Here is a 20,016-nt window from a genome sequence, read left to right on the forward strand (position 1 = left end):
AAATTAAAAATCAGAACCCTGGAATAAAAGAACCCACATTGCAGTACCAAGAGTTTGGGTGAGCAGGAGTAACAAAATGATCAGCAGATGTGGCCTTTAAAAGAACTTTAAGATTGATGGCACAGAACATAGCTTCGGACTCATTTTTTTCTCAGAAGAATTTGCACAGTTTCTGCAATAAAAACATATTGGTTACTAATCCCTGTTGTCTGAAGCACTTCATCCAAGAATACACTATGATCTACAGTCCCACTCTTTTGCCCTTAGGCTAGGTACTTTCTCAAGTTTAGAACTGTCAAAATCTAGTGAAAGATGAATAGGAAACATAATCAGTGTCAACTAAGTCACAGAAAACATGCATGACAGGTTATCTTCCCCAGACTGGCTGCAGACTCAAACCTCTGAAATCAGTATTTTGGAGGTATGTATCAGTCCTAGAGGAAAACAGTCTACCTATCTATAGAGCAAGAGAGAATGAGGCTAAAGCAGAAATGCCCAAATCCCAGCTGAAAAGCTGGATATGACTCTTAAAATTCAAGTTATGGGTTCTCAAAGACATATTTATGCACAGAGATTGAAGCTTGTATATAAAAGGATTAATAATTATACAACCCCCACTGACTCCTAAGAGAAACTGTTAAACGTGACATTGCTTGAGCCACTGTTTCAGGCTACCAAAGAGAGGTATGAATTTCTCCAAAAGCCTAAGGTTGCCACTTCAAAGAAGAGATTTTTAAATTTCTGCACTCTGCTACAGAACAGTTGGATCATTTACTGTAAGGGCGTATGCAAAGAGCTTATCAGAAAAGGGCAGAAGAGCAATAAATCACAAAGAAATCCTACTCCCTTTTTTCCATCTACAGAGTGAATGCAGTAGTACCGTTACCACCTAAGATATTAAATTACTATGTAAGGGTCTGATCTTTCCAGCAACTCTTAAGATGACTGGAAGAAGAGCCTTTGCAGAACAAGGATTCTGGGTATTTCAGGTGCTATTTAAAACATACTATAGGCCCTTCAACACAGCAAATTGGACTTGGTATATTACAAAGTAGTCCTGAATCTGAGTTTCTTCCAAGCATGGTGTCCGAGAAAAAAAGAATCTGAGCTACTGGTCTCTCTTTATCACTATTTTTGCTGGGAAGAAAAGTCTTCCCAGGCACAGAAAGAATCACAGACTCTAGGACCTTCTCTCTATGTGAGGCTGCAATTTGGAAAAGGCTGTGCTGGACTGCCTCATCAGTTACCTTGCAGCAACCTGCAGACAGAAGCTCTTGCCTTTCCTGCACTGATGTGCAAAATTCTTTAATTTGCTCAAAAAGCATCCTGGTGTAGGCAGGTTTGTAACGGTGGATTCTAGCCAGCAACTGCTTGTTAGACATTTCTAGAAAGAGACCCAGTGGGTCTAAAGCTGCCCTCCTAACTGGAGTTGGATGTAATGATAGATTCCTTTGGAGAGTAGCATTTCCCTTCATAGAAGTTTTATTATTCTTCTGCTTATGTAATATTTCAACAAACATTCTAGACTGCCCCCAAGAAATCTTCATAAACTTACCTGGGACTTCTGAGAGAGAAACAAGGAAGAGATTAAAACATTAGTCTAGTAAAATATCCTTTGGAGGAATATTTGGGGCTAATGACATGAGACAATCTTTCAATCTTTTGTAATGCAGGCAGGAGAAATAAAGACACTTTGGAAAAACTGAGTATCACCACAGAATTTAGGCCAAACTTTTACAAAGCAGTAAAAGAGTATCAGTATCTCCCCAAATTACTTGCCCTTCCTTCCATTTCCATTGAATCATGGAACAATACAATCATTTAGGTTGAAAAAGACCTTTATGTCCTACCATCAAAGTAACACTACCAAGTCCACCACTAAACCCTGTCCCTAAATGCCACATCTACACAGCTTTTAAATGCACCCATGGATGGTGACTCCACAAGTTCCTGGGCAGTCTGTTCCAATGCTTGTCAACCCTATCCATGAAGAAATTTTCCGTTGCCCTTCTCTAGATCTGCTCCACCACCTCAATGTCTTTCTTGCAGTGAGGGGCCCAGAAATGAACATGGGATTTGAGGTGTGGCCTCACCAGTGCTGAGTACAGGGACACAATCACTGCCCTGGTCCTGGCTGGACACACCATTGCTGATATGGGCCAGGATGCCATTGGCCTTCTTGGCCATCTGGGCACACACTGGCTCATGTTCAGCTGCTGTTGACCAGCACCCACAGATCCTTTCCCACTGGACAGTTTTCCAACCATTCTGCCCCAAACCTGTAGTGCTGCATGGGGTCTTGTGACCCAGGTGCAGGACCCAGCACTTTGCCTTGTTGAAATTCACAGAACTGGCCTTGGCCCATCGATTCAGCCTGTCCAGATCCTTCCTGCCCGGAGCTTTCCTGCCCTCCAGCAGATCAGCACTCCTACACAACTTGCTGTTGACCAAGCATGCAGCTGATCCCCTTGTCCAGATCATCGATAAAGATATTACATCAAACTGACCCCGATAATGAGCCCCGGGAGACACCACTAGTGACCAGCTGCCAAATGTACTTAGCTCCATTCACCACCTCTCTCTGGGCCCAGCCATCCAGCCAGCTTTTCATCCAGAGAACACGTCTAAGTCATGGGAAGCCAGTTTCTGTGAGAATGCTGCGGGAAACCATGTCAAAGGCTTTACTAAAGTTTAGGTAGACAACATCCACAGCCGTTCTCTCATCCACTAAGTGGGTCATCTTGGCACAGAAAGAGATGAGGTGGGGCAAGCAGAACCTGCCTTTCACAAACCCAGGCTGATGGGGCCTGATCTCCTTGTTGCCCTGCACATGCTGCATGATGGCACTCAAGGTGACCTGCGCCATGACCTTCCCTGGCACCAAGGTCAGGCTGACAGGCCTCTAATTCCCCAGATCCTCTTTCCAGCCCTTCTTGTAGATGGGCATCACATTTGTTAACCTGCAGTCCTGGTTAGCCTGGTCTGCTGACTGATTCAGCCAGGCACTGCCCCTGGCTGGCTCCCTCACCAGCTGTGTCAGGAAATTATCTTCCACACACTCCAGGAGCTTCCTGGACTGCTTCCTCTCCTTGTGTTGCATTTCCAGCAGACCTCTGGTAAGTTCAAGTCCCCCACGAAAACAAGGGCTAGCGACTGTGAGACTTCCCAGCTGCTTACAGAATATTTCTTCTGCCTCCTCATCCCAGCTGGGTGGTCTACAACAGCCTCCCACCAGGTACCTGCTTTGTTGGCTTTCCCTCTGAGTCTTACCCTTCAACACTCAACTCTGATGTCACCATCATCAAGGTCATCTTTGCTAATGGAACTGCAGCCTATGACACAGGCTGGGGAACAAGCCTGTGCTTGGACATCTTCTCTCACTTCCCCAGCATTTAGGATCTAAAGTCTTCTCCCAGCTCAACACCTGGGGCTATGGGATTGTCTCATCTATTCTTTGTTTGTGCATGAGTGCCTGGGAGATGAGGGGATGTAGACACTGACCAATTTATTGCCAGGATTAAAAAACTGTGCAGAAGCAGGTGGTCAGCTGGAATTAAAAAGACACACGGGACAACTTACAAAATCATGCATTTGGGAGTTGTGCTATGCATGTTATGAGGGCAGTAGCACAGGAATTCTGTCTCCATGTGTAAGTTAGAGTTTTTCACAGCTCTAACCAGATGAACATTCTTGCCTAGCTCTATGGAGACTGATTTATACACATTTTACTTCCATTCATTATTCTTCTCCGTATTTCCATATTTTATGCCTGTACTTCCTTTCAATCTTACATCTGCCTCTGCTCCACATTCCTCTCTTCACAAGCAGTCTTCATGCTTGGTTTTGCTCCCCAGCAAAAAAGCAAGGAATCCTTCACTGAAATGACAGAAATTATAAGCAAGGAGACAATCCCCCTCATTGCCGCAAGTCAGATTTTGCTCTCTTTGCCCATGCAGTCCTCTATGCCCAAGTTCTATTTACCCACATTTCTTTTCCTGCTACGACATGCTAATACACCATGTTCAGTCAAATATTGTTATTAATGGGACAGCTGCACACAGTAAGACAGTACAGTAGCACAGCATTACTTCCTATGCATACATTTATGTTACTTATGGTTGTCAAGGTGCATGTTTACATGAAACTCAAGGTTCAGCGCAGGGAAAGGCTTGATGAAGAGGTTGGTACAATACCTGAAGAGGAGGGAGAATTTTATAATCCTTAACAAAGAAAGCTTGTGAATAATTCAATTAAGTGGCTTGCTGAAAAGACATCAGTGTATCCACAGAAGGGAAAGGAAACAAATGCATGAAGAAGTAAGCTCTTCTCCAAGGAACCCAGTCCTTGACTGTAGAGCTGAAGCTAATACGTCCTGCCCCGGAGCTGGGTACTGGGGAAGGCAGGCCTTGTGGATTTCAGCAGGGGATAAGTACAGTAAATGTGCTCTTTCCTGGCTCCCTCCAAATGGAGTGGTGTATTTTGGCTTCTCTAAATAAATACTCCCATTTGCTTAGGCTGACTGTGCTTGAGATAATTTTGAGAGAGCTGATGAAACACATCAAGGCTACGCTTTTGCACGGTTGTAAACCTTTAAACTGGGATGCTGGACTGTCTCTACACTTACCAGCCCTGTAATACATATTCTGAGGGCAAGAGGAGAACAATAGGGTATGTCTCTGATTCTGAACAGCTGGCAACAGTGGAACCTGCAAGAATTAAATGGTTTTAGCAGTGTGCTAGCCAGAAGGTGGTCTACTTTGTGACAGGGTAGTGGGAAATGTTTTTGTCAGCATGTCCTTACAGAGTTGCTCTGAAAGTCTCCTTTCTTGGTCCAGCTATGAATTACATTTCCAAGGAACTGTGGGAAATGGGAAGAGGTAGGGGAAACTATTTTAGGTGCTTAAAATCCAGAACCCTTTATCAACTCATTAAGAGAAGCAAGCAGCAACTTATTTCTATTCACAGGTGTAACTCTGCTCCCTTCATTTTCCTCCCTGGCTCAAGACTGACCCCAGCTTCACTCATTTTCAGTGGTTATATGGAAAAGTTACACTGAAAGTAATAATCAAGTTTTATTAATAAAAAATATAATAAAACCTAAGTTTTTCCAAGTATAGAATAAGCGGTATTGAACGGTACATAACTACAGCATGCTCATCATTCTTTATCATCTACTATATTGTCAGGCTCTAACCTGCCCCAAATAATCACACCAATAAAACAAACTACATAGATAATCGGTGTTGTCAATTATTCCATACAGAACATCGCTGAAAAAGGGCTCACAAAGTACACAATTACATTCAAACACCAAAAACTGGAAGAGCAAAAACATTTAACAAACCTCAGCTAGCCCTTTCACGCCCACTGTACTGCTTGCCTTATCATTCTCCCTCCCCCCACAAATAAGGACAGTAAAAAAAATCATTAAAATACCTTTGAACTTGTGAAAGACGGCCCATAGCTCAGCAATGTCAGTGGCAAATGTAATGTCTGTGTCGAGGACAATGACTCGCTCAAGATTGGAAGGTAGAGTCTTAGTCAGAACCAACTTCATCAGCCCGTAAATCCCAGAGTAGTGTTTGTTGGGGATCCAAGACACTTCAGACTTGACAGGAAATGGGAAGTGGGAAAGAGGAAGAAAAAATAATCTTCATTAGAAAGAGAAACTTTTCCTGACACTAGTTTCTTGCACTAGTGGAAGATCTCTGAAGTGGAAAGTCATCTAAAAGTCTGTTTTTAAATTTACTTCAGAAGCTCTGAAATACACTATTGTTTCTGAAAGCTCGGGGAAAAAGAGTTCTTAGAGGCAGCCTCTTTAAACAATATAACTAAAATTAGTTGAGCCTTTCTGGTCTGGTAGAATTCATTCTGAGACATCCATGTGTCCTGATAAAACTGAAATACAATTTTAGTCTAAAACTTCAGGTATATTGTACATTACCTGCAAAAAAATATGTGTTAGTCATTCTCAAAATTTTCTCTGATGCAGAAGTAACAAGCATAATATTTTCCTTATATTTTTTATAGATTTGGAGGTCAGAATTTCAAAAGGCCACTCATTTGAAATAATGGGCCAGATAATTGCAAAAAACCCCTTGTTTCTTACAAACTCAAATTTTCCTCTAGCCTTACATCTTTAACTTAAAGCTACTGTGATTACACAGACATGCTCAAAAGTCTAGAAAGTGACAGAACATTTTTAGCCACATTTTTTAGTTTTATGTATTGAATGTGGCAAACTCAGGCATTTTCATTTCTTCAGTAAGGGCTAAACAAAACATTGTACAGCTTCTAAAATGAAGCTGGGAGACTAAATTCTGTAATGGAATTGGCACTATTGGCACCAGGATGTTCCACAAGCTATGTTTAGTTTTCTCTCTGTTTTCTTCACAAAGAAAGTATCAAAAGTTTCTGCTTAAAGTGGGATACAGAAGTTTTTGAGAAGTTCCTATTTCCCTGTCTGAAACTCCTCTTGTTTGTTTTAACATGCACTGCAATTCCCAGATTTTAAGTTTTCCCTTGAGTTGTGCTCCCATTAACTTCAATCAGTATTTTGTCTACAGGGGACTTGAGCGAGACAGATTTCAGGATTCGTCCTGGCCTGTTACATAGAGAAAGTAGGCAGAAACTCTGTACTCATAAAAGCAAGGAGATCTATTCTGTTGGTTAACTATCTCATATCTATTCATTGCTGTTATAAATTTTATTAAATGAAACAACATTTGCACAAAAAAAGTCATTTCCCCCAAAATCCTTAGGGAAAACCTTCTGTAAAAGTATGTGTTCCTACATTTGGAAGGTGGAAGCATGGTTGAAGAAAGGCTAATAACAGGTGCTTAGAGCAAATTTCTTTCTGAATATAAAGTAACAAGGCCTCTGATGATATAAGCTGACCTGCTCTATTCCCTTTAAAATGGCACACAACTTTTCTCTGTATTCTCAGGATTCCTGTACCAGGACAGAGCACTCTCCCACTACAAAGTTCATTAAAAAGACAGAGGGAAGTAGAGCAAACCTTTAAGGAGAAAGACAAGAATTTCAGGGAAAAGGCAGGAAAAGCAGGTTATCATAAAATAAAAACAGAAAGTGCAAACTGAAGTGTGAAGCTTTGTTGGTTTATTCAAAACTCAATGCTCCCCAGAAATGCCTTCTGTGTGTAACAGAGATAATTTCAAATTCACACCCTCAAAACTCTAATTATTTGTGGTCCCTGCTCTCCCACATGGTGGCTTTAGGAATGGACCATCACATCAAGGTGTCAGCAAAGCAAAGCAAAGCGAAGCAAAGCAGTATCTACTTTGCTTCTGCAAACTGTATTGTTCTGAATCTGCCACTTGATATCCTTGTGCTAGACCAGTCATACCTGACATGTTAAAAGAGTCAGTCATTTTATTGACTTGAGTTTGCTTTTACCCATTGCTACATTATTAATTTTGGGTGGCATGTCCTTCATTATATTAGCTGAAATACTTCTCCAGAAAAACACACAGTGTGCTTATGCAAATAAGCCTAATAAGGTAGGGGTTCATATGTTGCATGAATAGGCTGACACAAGCAGGGAAGGTAAAAGGTGGCTGGAAAAGTAAATCACCTTCAAGGTGCAGTTATTTTCTTTGCTCTCAGGATTCCCCTTTTCTAACACCACTGCCATGTGTCACTGCAGGGAAGGAGCCCTTGTCTGGCAGTTCCTTCTGATCTGGCCCACAGACGCCAAAAGCCTGCCATCCTGAAGCCTGATGTCTGAAAGGATCACTTCTAAAAATGAAAGGGGCAGCCCCTATTCCAAATGGTCCCTCAAAGCTGGCTGGCACGTTGGATTTGAGGATATGTTGAAGCTGGGACTCTCAATCTGTTCAATTTATCCACAGTTTTCTCTCCTGTGATGCAGAGTTAACTAAGACACAAACAGAGATCCTAATTAGTCCCCAGCATAATTTCTTCATGGCTTTGCTATTCATGAATAATGTAACAGTTCCAAATTCATGTTAAGGAGAACTCCTGACGCTACACAAGAGCACTGTGAAGGCTCACTCTCTGGGTACTAGATGTAGTCTCATGAGAAGAAATACACAGGTACAATGCGGAATAAGTACTTAGTCCTTGTCCTAGTTTTGAACAGGACCTGGAGGTTATTCTGTATCACCTCAGATCATTGCTGGGGGCAGGGGGAAAGGATTCTCTGTCGTCTAAGAAGGGTGTGGCTTCTGCTCAAAAAACCCCATTTTTCTATATACTGTCTAAATACTTTCTGTAAGTTTTAATACAATTTTGTTTCTCTAGCATAGTTAAAATGGCCCATATATGGCATGTTTGTGAATCATCTGCTAACAAGCTAGATCAGTTTCCTTCAGAGAACAAATATTCCTAGAAGATACATCAGGAACATTAAAAAACAGTCAGTAAAAGAAGAGAGCAAAACAAAACTGTGACATACTTTGCCATTTGTATAATTCCCAGTTGAGCAGAAATAGCACACCTTGGATCTCTAGTTCTCAAGATCTGTATTTTTGTTCATGAGAGTAGAGTACAGAAAATCATTTAGCTGGTGCTGACATTGATTCTTTTAAGTGAAATAGCATCTATTCACTAAAGGTCTTTCATCAGAACCATCTTTATTCTTTTCGTAACTGAAGACTGAAAACACACTAAATTATCTAAATTATTTGAATATAAAAATCACAAGCCCGTGAGTTTTCATGCAGCACATAAGTGACCATCTGGTCAATGCCAGAAAGGTGGAAGCAACAGTCCCCATGTTCAGCTATACTTCATGAGTAAGTTGTCTTCCCTAAGTGTGCTCTATCTCTGGGAAAAGCTGACTAAATCACAGTTGCAGTACACAGCCTGACTCAGCTTTCTCGCAGTTGCTACCACTGTATAAATGTTCATTACAGTTAGCAAAAGTGTCGTTTTTAAAAGAGAAGTCTGATACAGACATGGAGCTGAAAATCAAGTTTCCCTGTTTCCTTGACTGAGACAGGAGGAAATGGTGGCTCGTTCTCTCTTTGTGAATGAATTGTACAGCGACTACATTCCCAAGCATTTAGGTATTTTTATTTTTAAAAACACTTGAGTCTTTTTGCACACACATTACGATCCCAAAGCACAACTCTCATACCAAGTCATCACAAATATATCCAAGCCAGTCTTCAACGCTTACACTGTAGTTCTTCAGGGAATTGTGTGGTTTTTAAATTCTTTTTTAATATGCTCTTTTCCTCCATGAACAGATGATGGGGAAACTTGCCCAGGCTTCCCAGGTGAATACTGACTGCTCCACAGCTGTAGGTGAAGTATCTGTACAAGGGCAGGTCACCCTTGCTTGTATTAGCTGTCTTACCTTAGTGCTTGTTCACATACACACAGAGTGAAGCATCAGAACAGTAGCAAGCACAAAAGCAGAGGAAAGCTAAACTAAGGCTCTATGGGACTGTAGGACAGTACATGCTTCTCTCATTATCTTCTCTGAAGCTCTGGAGGTTGACAGCTTAACAGCCTGATTTGCTACATGCTTCTTGGGATTGGGAGGTGATATATAACAGTACCATTAAAAAAAGCTCTCAAAAGTTTTAGCTAGCAACGGCATAAACTTAAGATTGCATTTCCCTTTTATAAATAAAAGTTTCCCTTCTAAAAGCATTTCCCCCATTAATGACTTCTGATTACCTCCCTACCACAGGAAAATTCTATCCTGACTTTTCCTGATGAATAGGTTGTACTCCATACATCACAAAATCACAGAAAAAACTTGGAAGGGACCTCTGGAAGTCATTTGGTCCAACCTCCCCCTGGCAAGCATGGCCACCCAGAGCCAGTTGCACAGGACCACGTCCAGATGGCTTTTGACTATGTCCAAGGACAGGGACCCCACAATCTCACTGGGCAACCTGTGCCAATGTTCAGTTACCTCCCCTGATCTGCTGCCAACTTTTCCTCTAATGCAGTCATTGTTGCAAGGGCAAATTCCTGGCTCATGGGGTAGTTCCCACGTGCAAGGTTTTGCACTTCTTGTTGAACTTCATGAGGGTTCTGTCAGACACCCTTCTCTGTTAAACAGTACTTCTTTCCATTTTCTTAATGAAATTCCTCACTTTCCCACAGAATATATGGCACCACAGCACTCTCTGAGCTACAAGAAGTGCTTCTTGCTCAGCATTGTAAGATGGAATTTTGGATGATAAAGTGTCTTCCATGGCAGCATGTCCTTTAACACTTTACCCTGGAAAAATGCAACCTTCAATAGCGTATCAATTTTGTCACTACATTCACTGCATCTTCCTAGATATGCTTGGGGAAAAAAAAAAAAATCAATCAAAATAATCCATAGCTATGACATAGCATCCCCTTCCCCACTCCAAATCAGACACCCTTGCTGCTCAGCTGACTCCACCAAAGCACCACAAAGGTCAGTGCCTTGCAGGAGCCTGTAGGTCAGGCTGGCTGGGGTGATGCACCAGGCTGAGAATCAGCAGCCCTGGAGGCACAAGGTGCCACTTGCATCCCTCCTTGCCCACCCCAGAGGTGGGCTCATAAATGGGATCAAACAGAACCCAATTCCACCACCATCCAGACTCAATGGCTGCAGATTCCCTGTGCTGGGGAAAACAGCCAGCAGCAAACAGAAGAACTCAGAAAACAGGAAAGGTGAAGGGAAGTAGAAAATGTAGTCTGTAGATTTTGCCTCCCCAGAGCTTTCATTCTGGGTTTTAACATTAAAAATATCTGGCATCTAGAATAAACTGATTAAAATAAAGAGAAATGTGAATCAGGTTTTGTAGTGAATGACTCAATGGAAACATGGATATCCAGAAGTATTCAGCATCTACTTGCTCTTACCAACTTTAACATAGGCACTACCTTCCTTGAAAATTGCATCAGTCAGATGATAAACTAACTTCAAAATCTTAAAAAAAGGCAAACAGAAAAAATTCCAGGCCACAGCAAAATCGCAGTGTTTTAAATCTGCACAAGTTGTAGCTGAATTGTATCTGACACTGATCTGAAAACCAGTGCAGTGTGCATGGTGAAAGAACTTACAGCAGGAGGGATCTCTGTGAAGGAAAACCAACCAAAGCCTTTTGTAGCTGCTGCCTTCAGGCAGCCCTTACAAATGTCCCAGGCATGGGAAACAACCCTGAAATTCTGATGTGTGAATCAGATAACAATACAAATTGCTATTTCCTCAGATTGGATAAATAACTTTCTAGACGCAGCTGACAACTTGTTTTCACAGCTTTTTCATTACTTGCTTAGTGCTTTGCTGCGACTATGAACACTACAAGTAGCAAGATACAGTTTTTTTAAATCATGTGGCCTTAATTTAAGATAAAGCTAACAGAACTGGGGCTTTCATGTCATTTCTAAACTGGAGGAAAATAACTGCCACCATTTTAAGGATGATCATATTTTGTGATTTGCAACATAAAGCATAAAAAGAAGGGGTAAACAAACAACATTGATTTGCTGGCACAGGACAGGAAGTTTTCTTCATGCACAGTTTTTCTCATCACTGTTTTTCACACAGGGAGAACTTCATCCTGCTGTGAATATATGCCATACCTCTTCCCACATTCCTGAAACTTGAGTCACAATTCCAGCAGCACTAGAACTGCTCAGGATTAGTTCCAGGATAATCCTTCCTGTTTTACATTGACTGCACCTCACAATATCTAAGATCTTTGCAGGGACATGTGACTGATCCCTTTTCTTACTGTCCTGCTTCCAGGAGAGCAGTACCAATACCATGTTGCTGAGACTGGGTTAACTGAATCACTGAGGAAGGAGACAAATAGGTTAGTGTTTAAATATGGATAAACATTCATGCCTGTCTTTAGCACATTTCTTTTTTACAGATAACAATAATAATAATAATAATAATAATAACAACCTAGATTGAGAGAGAGAAATCCCAAGTCATCCAAGATCCTAGCAGGAAGAAGATTACTGTCATCTCCAATAGTTTTCTCAGAAGGAATGCCAAAAGGAATCTCCTTGCTTCTCACCTTCAGAAAATCACTGCCTTTGCTCCATCCTTGTCAGGCATCCAGCAAACATTAACAGAAGAGCCTTATTTAAACAAAAATAGACTCTTCTATTAATGTTTGCAGGATAACTTGTAACTTCAACATTGAATTTAGTTTTTTTCCTGTGCAATTCACAGGTTTTGATCATACTGATATTCCCCCCCCCGTAACAAGTCCTTACTATTTATATGAATGGTTGTCAAGGAAACCAAAAATCCAGCAAAGCTGGGTAACTTTTCTAGATTCAGAATTTCTTGTTTCTGAGTATTTTAAGAAATAATAATAAGTTGCTCTAAGAAACAACTGTAAGGAGAAAGGAATTTATACATCTTTGCTAAAATCATTTTCCTATTTCTGCTGGCCTTTGTGGCTGTTGTTCTTACTCATCACAGAAGCACTGGTGACTTTAACAGAATTCTGTCTCATCTTTCACTTTAAGAAACAGATGCATCTTCCACACATGCATGCAACAAGTCTGGATACAAATAGCAGTGAGCAAAAAGGTTGAGATAGAAATGGATGATTATTTGAACCTCTGGGTCCTGGATAATGTAGAGCAAATGCAGAAACCGTGGAGCAAGCCACAACTGGAAAGGAAGATTAGATATTAAAAAGGCAGAATGAACAAAACCTCCCAAATCAGCATCAGCATACAGCAAAGGAAAATAACTGCAAATTAATTCTCATCTCTGTAGCAAAGTCCATAACACAGTCTGACTGATGTTGAGGACTTTTTTTTCTTCTTTCTTTCTTTTCAAATCTCTCACCAATACACTCATGCACCCAAAGGGCAGAAAAGTGGGAAAAACCTGATTTAACGATGCTTCTTCAAAACAACTTCCTTAACAACAAAATTAACTGAGGGTACCAAGAGCTTATCCATGCTCTGTTTTTGGAACCAATATGCCTTATATGGCTGCAACTGCAGAAATAAAGTAAAACTGATGTGGCTTTTTTTTTGTCTCTGCCATTTAGGTAACAAGACATTCAGCCATACAGCTTCTTCAGAAAAGAAATGACCAAAGGGTAATTCACCTACTGGGACCTTTAAGGACCATCTCCCTCCCCTTAGGCATTTTGCTGGCTTTTCTCCCACCTTGTTTAGCCAAATCAAACTAAAATGGCCAGTTTCTATCTCAGTCCTTTTCTTTACTCTCATTTGAGACTTTCTGAATTTCTTCACTGTTTCTTGCTATCTCCAAAATGCTGAAAATGCTTTGTTTGCCTCTCTTCATTTGTGCAAGATGAGACTGCAGAACAGAGAAGTCTGGCCAGTCTCAGTTAGTGCTGTTTCTTGTTCCTTTTGGGCCTCTAGCCTCAACTCCAGCTGTTTTCAGCACAGCCATCAAGGGTGGAGGACCTACAAAAGTCTGAGCATCCTGAGAGAGGTCAGTGAGAACCAGCCAAACACCATCCTCCCAGAAGAGGCAAAAGTAAAAATCTTCCCTAGAAGATAAGATAAAGCCTTTTTTTTTTTTTCTTCCTGTCAGTGAATGAATGAAAAGAAACAAACAAGCTGAAGTAGATAAAATGGCAGGAAGCCACAGCTTTCTGCTCAAAGCTGATTGACAGGTAGATCTGGCTAGAATTTGCCCAGTGGTGAGAACTCATGGCTGCCCTTCTCGCTTCATCTGTACAGAAAGATAAGAAAGATCAATTGCCCGTTTTAATTGCTAGTGAACTCAATCAACAAGCTCTTTGTGTTAATTCATCAGGGAAGATACAAATCCATGAAAATATTATCACTGTCAGCTTTTTGACTTAGGTAACTATGCTGGTACATGCACGTTAGCTGCAGCCATTCCATGCTCTAGCACATTTCCATGCAGCTCTTGGGGTCAAAGTCCAGAGGCACACAGCCTGTATTTTGCATGATGTCAGGATAACAAACAGGTGTCATCAAGATGCACCATCCAGAATAAAAACAATGCAATATCTTGCATAAACACATGTTATGTTGGATAAACAGCCTCAACTCAGTGACAAAAATTTATTTAAAGTGGGATTCTTTCCCTACCAGAAAATCTTTTTTTAAGGATGACGAAAGAAGGTTGCAGAACAGTTACAGTGACTATTGCTAACCAAGTAATGCCTGGCAGGAGATTGCAGGTCTAAAATACTAGTTACCGTGTGCAAAAAAATCCCCAACCAGACACCAAAAACGCTGAGGGAATGACTTCCCACCCTTTTAAGCCTGAAAGATCCCCATCTTGTTCGTATCCGTACAAAACAGTATTCAACACCCAGAGCTGCAAAATACAGAATCATACAATCATAGACTGTCTCAAGTTAGATGGCACCCATAAGAACCAAAGAGTGCAGCTCCCTGCTCCTCACAGGACTACCTCAAACTAAACCATATGACTAAGAGGAGTGTCCATCATCAGGCTTGAAGTCATGACCAGAGTTCACGAGCTTGGTGACATGACCCTGGGAAACCTGTTCCAGTGACTGACCACCCTCCCAGTGAAGAACTCTCCTGATGTCCTAGGATGATTTGTGGAAAGGATATGGAAATGCAGCTTCCACCAGACCTCTGACATTTTAACACAAAGTCAAAACATAGCAAATACATAGGAGAAAAAGGACGCATTCTTCTATTCAGAAGATAATCTCTACCTACTACAGGGGATCTCACCAGTAAAATCACCTTTCTCCAGACTTAAACTGTTTCTGCCTAAAGAGTAAGAACAGTAAAATTTCAACAGCTGAAAATGCTGCACCAAAAAAATGCCATTAGTGGGTGGAAAACACATCGAACCAGTGGAATAAATGCTATATCCCATAAAGAACTCTTACATCTCTTATTTTCACCAAAAGCAAAGACTTTGCAGGAAAACAAATCATCCTCCATCCTGCAAAGTTGGAGAGCAGGTGAGTGGAACTTTTTATATCACAATTATTGCTTCATGGGAGCAAAAATTACATAAAGCAGTGTTCTTTTCTCCAGCGGTAAGTACTATAATAGATCAAAACTTCTGGGGACTAAAACGCTCCAGGAATACATCTGGAATAAAACCAATAATAGAAGATAAAAAGTATTACAATTATGAACAAGCAAAACTAACAATAACCTAGTGTAAGAAGCAGTGAATGTGACAGGGGGCAAAGAAGTGTTCCTTTTCTTTGTTATTAGAAAGAGCTATGATGTCTCTCAAACAATGCAGCACTAAGCAGAGAAACAATCTGAAGAAAATAAAGACATTGGGAAAGCTGGGCTCCTTCAAAAGCAAGAAACACTGAACTTGAAGTTCAAGACATCAGTCTAGTTAGCTGCCCTGCGTCTGGTTAAATAGCATCAAATATTTCAGATAAGAGTGAATTTGCAGGAGTAGTGTTTAAATGAATTGTCCATGTAGTAGGTATGTAACTCTTATAAGTTCTTGAAGTACTTCTTGAAACATCTGTGTGAGGGTTAAGACCACCAATGACACCCTAATTCCATGTAATTTTGTAGTTTCACCCTAAAGACCATCAGATAAAATTGCAATCAGACAGGTGGACACAGGTCCCAAATGTCTCATTAAAACAAAATAGATGGGACTATTTTATAGGCTTTCATCTGTGTCAGCTAAAAACTGTGAAACTTCCATTCAGCTGTGAAAGGGGTAAAATCTGAAGTAATGGAGGAGTATATGGGAAAATTACCACAGGATCAAAATATTACTCAGTTTTAATTTTTTGTTTCTGAAAAACAGAGACCTAGACACCATCAACATAAGCTCAAAGAATGAAACTTTCACAGGATTAAATTGTTTGATCTGAAACATGTTAGCTCTACTAAGAGAAATGACTCGAGTCAAATTACCACCAGTGGCATCTCATTAATAACCTTACACATATCTCAAAAAAATGAAACTTTGTAGGATTGCAGATTGACCTGAAAAGTGATACCTCCACTAACAGAAACAAAACTTCTCAATTTAGAAGTTCAAATGTTCTCGTACCAAGCTGACTCAAAAAGAGGTACTATCCATCAATGGCATTTCATTAACAATATTATTATAGATCCTCCCTTTAGGACAAGTACTCAAAACTAAAATCAGCCTGGACACCCTTACCTGGACTGAGATGGTTTCAGAAGAGCTATGAGAAGAGTGATTTCAGTGTGTGCTTGTGCTGTGCCAGGCACACAGCATGGCTTTGTCATTTTCAGTGCTGTGAAAACGTGTCACACAGAAAGGTGTGCCCAGACAAGGTGAACATCATTTTTCTCCACAAGAATGACTATTTCAGCCCCAGTCCTCCAGAATACATTGTACCTACACTGCCTGTTGAACTGTTTCACGGGAAGTAGCTCACATCTGATCTGCTGACCAGCACTTCCCTGAATACCAGTTGTTTCTCAGAAATAAGCCAACACCAAGTACTTCACAAATGAGGACATCTAACCATTTCAGCTCCCTGGTAGTGAATCAAGAATATTCTTGGGAGTCCTTGCAGACTCCTATTGTTTTCAGCTTATCATTCAGACATGGAAATACATATACTTCAGTTCTTTGTAAATCTAAAAGCAAGGATCACTTAACATTTTGGTAAGACGCTCGCATCAATACTGATCCTGACTAGGAATGCCTTGAACAGTTGCTGCTGTTCCTCTGTGAGTAACTGAGTGCCCTTTGACAGGGAGGTGTCCATGTGAGCAAGTGAAAAGCCATTAAGATCTAAGACCATCTAAGCTCTAGTCATTATATGTCTTCCCAGCTTTTTACCTGCAGGTGCCAAAGAAAGAAACTGTGCTGGAGCACAGGATGACTATTAACTCTCCCCAGCAAGTACAAGGGATATACAACCTATACCACTCATGCAGATCAAAGTGTTCAAATAATTCCTGTACATCCAAGGTTAGGACAGCAAAATGCTTTCATTTCTCATAGGTGGATGATAACGTTCTGAGAAAGCAGCTGTTGTAATGGGGATGCATGGAACAAGCTATAGCTGCAGAAGTTAGTTTGAGACATTGTGTCTTCTTTAGTTTTTTTGCAGGGTATGCTTTTCAATTTTTGTCAAATGAGTAATTTTTGGAAAATCTCATGTGCAGTTATTCATCTTTTTCTCATTCTCTGCTAAAATTGCCTTCCCTGGCGGTGCAGCACATGTTGCTGCAATGAGCAATGTTTAAGAAGCTGAATGCCAAACAAAAATCCTTGCTATTGAAATGTCACAGTCAGCTACTATGATACAAATGTGGGTGATGCTAAGTGGAAGAGAGTTGGCTCCTTATTCCTCGCTCCACATATGTTACGCAGAGCAGCTATCCCATCTTCCTGGTGGACGTAGAACAGAACAATTGTACTGCTTTTCCCTAGAATCAAGAAAAAGGTGGAGCTACAGAGAGACCCACAGCAATTAGAACTCAGTTATAAAACTGACAAAGAACTCCAATGTTTTTTCAAAGCACCAGCAACAGCAGGAAAGTACAAGGGGTTTACAAAGTCGGACATGAGGCTTTCTTCTGGAATAGCAGCAGAAGCACTGCACAATGTAACACAGGAGGCAGACTGGAACCCTTGAAAGAGGCCCAGGAAATACTGCACCTTCTTGCATCACACTGGGCTTCATCTCAGTAAACAAACTAACAGTTCTAAATCTCAAATCAACTGACAACATTTGTAAATCTGAAGAAAAATTACATAAAAATCTGCAAGAAACTATTCCATGTTTGTTATCTTGCCTTCCTCCACAAAGTCAGCGGTGAGGCTGCTCATGAAAGCTACATGCCACTAAGCAAATGACAACTGCTGAGTCAGAAAGGCATTATGAGTCCCATTATCATGACCAATTTCTGACCAGCCTCAGCGACTTCCACGGTAGTTCTTTCTGATCACCTCTTTAGACTAGGCAGAAATTTAAGACCCAGTTTGATTTTATGTAAAATTACTTTCTTCATATTCTAGGTCTGAATAATAATGGAAAACACATCTAAATAATAGTCTTCAATGTCACATGCCTCGTTTGCTTTTTTTTGTGCAGAAGAGGGACTGGGAGGGCAGAGAAAGTACTGCTTAGGCTACTCAGTCTGCATGGATAGATTATGACCTCTTCACAAAGGTTCCACTGTGCTGGGGAGTTTGAATTGCTATCTGTTTCTTGGTGGATACTAATTTCCTCCCAAACACTCTGAAGGAAAATATCTTGGCTTACAAAACCTGGTCTGTTAATGTCCAGTCATCTGTACTGAAAACCACAGATAAAAGACCCCGTTCTTAACATGGTAGCACTGTGTCAAAACCACAAGCATATTTCATCACCTGAGACTTCAGGTCTCTAGTATTCAATATGTCCATAAGCAAATACACAAAATCTCAATTATAAAGTGGAAATTCAAGTTAAAACTAAGCCACGCAAGTTATAGAAATCTGTAAAATGTTTTGATTGTAGACTTAGTTTTTCAAAATCTTAAATCTGCATATCTAAAAAAAAATTAAAGAGAAGGGAAAAGGGCAGGAAGAAACAGCAGTCTACGCCTCTTACTTCACTGACGTGCAGTAGGCCAGTTTACAGAAAGACAAAAGGCTGGTGACATGCAGGAACACCGCAAGCTCCCCATAACACGTGCCAGTTTTAGATCAAATCCTCAATGCCACAGAAACACTTTAATTTAATATTACTGCTACGTAAATGAATGTAAACATAAACAGATGCTGGGTTTCTCATTCTGTATTGCATTAATAGCAATTAGATCTTGCATGTGAAGTGGAAAAGAAACGAAGGAAAGTAGTGTACTTCTGCCTTATAACTCTGTGTTTGCCTCTGAGCCATGCAGTGAACTACTTAACAGATAAACAATCCTGCACTGCCCTTAACAATATATAATCTGCATGCAGTGCAATGCAAATACAATCCATGATAATTTAGGGATCAGTCACTATTACTGTGAAATAAATTGTTATGGATGGCTGCAACATCCAGTGGAACTTCTTGACTAGGAAGATGGTGGAAGGCAGGAGAATGCTGACCAATTTTATTGTTCAAGGCTTTATTGACACTGTTATCATTGTCACCCTCTTAAGCTGATGTGAAAAACACCAAGCTAATAATCTGTTCATCAAATACACTCTCACATCTCCCCCACTGCCAATCAGAATCCTTCTCTCCCATGCTCAGCAGGTGGTATCTGCTATTCTGTTACAAGTATTTGTTTGATCATGGTTCCAAAATTGGTATCTGGAAATGTACAGTACATACAGCCCTATCACTGCTATCATTCATTGGAAGGGCTTCTGCTGGCATCCAGAGATTTCGTGGCATTTGAGCTGCTTTTGGCCAAGACACTTAGAAATTGAGCATACTTGAAAACAGCTAACATTATTGGGATTTTGATTTAGAAACATTTCTGCATGGACAATACAATGTGCCAGACAGGACACTTGGTTGCTCTCTAGATGGTAAAGGGAGTCTCCATTGCAAGAGCTCTTACGGGGTCATCTTAGTTGGATTGGGTGAGACTCTCTAAAACATGTTTCTGTACAATTTTTGTAACCCAGCTGGCCTGTGGTCCTACCTGACCACCACAAGACAAGCATAATGCATCACTACAGATTACCTTAGCCTATATACAAAACATTTCCTAACTATGTTAAGTATGTACAGAAGACTGTCCTATGTGATCATTTCTACACATGCAGGAACTGTTTGTATTGACTGTCTTACTCTTGCACAATTGATTAACTTTGCAGCAGGAACTGTCTGTGAATATCTGGGACAGCCAGATTCTTTGCCCAGGATGTTAATCGACACGCTTAAGCATACAAACTGGTCTAGGCACAGCAGGGTCTGCCTGGGAAATCTCAAGAACTGTCTGAAATTACCACTGGGACCACTCCTGTAACAAGCTGTCAAATACTTCTTGTGCAGATGGCCAGCGGTTCCATCAATCACCTGGTTTCAACTTAGGCTGCTGTCTCAAACCAGCCCTTTATCTCATCTCTGCAGACAACAAACCTGGGAGTTCCTGGACCACTGTGGGAGTTTAAGTGCATTGGGGGTG

The 20,016-nt window shown here is 40.8% G+C and overlaps 1 protein-coding gene across 4 annotated transcripts in view; it reads right to left on the reverse strand.

Moving 5' to 3' along the window:
• Positions 1-20,016, reverse strand: part of LARGE1 (LARGE xylosyl- and glucuronyltransferase 1) — a 272,337-nt gene that overhangs the window by 99,169 nt on the left and 153,152 nt on the right. For all 4 annotated transcript variants that reach the window (XM_048300960.1, XM_048300959.1, XM_048300962.1 and 1 more), the window contains one exon: positions 5,437-5,608. In XM_048300960.1, the coding sequence (XP_048156917.1) occupies positions 5,437-5,608 (172 nt within the window). The remainder of the gene's footprint in view (positions 1-5,436; positions 5,609-20,016) is intronic.

This window comes from Corvus hawaiiensis, chromosome 4 (assembly GCF_020740725.1).
Source record: "Corvus hawaiiensis isolate bCorHaw1 chromosome 4, bCorHaw1.pri.cur, whole genome shotgun sequence".
In the NCBI taxonomy this organism is placed as follows: domain Eukaryota; kingdom Metazoa; phylum Chordata; class Aves; order Passeriformes; family Corvidae; genus Corvus; species Corvus hawaiiensis.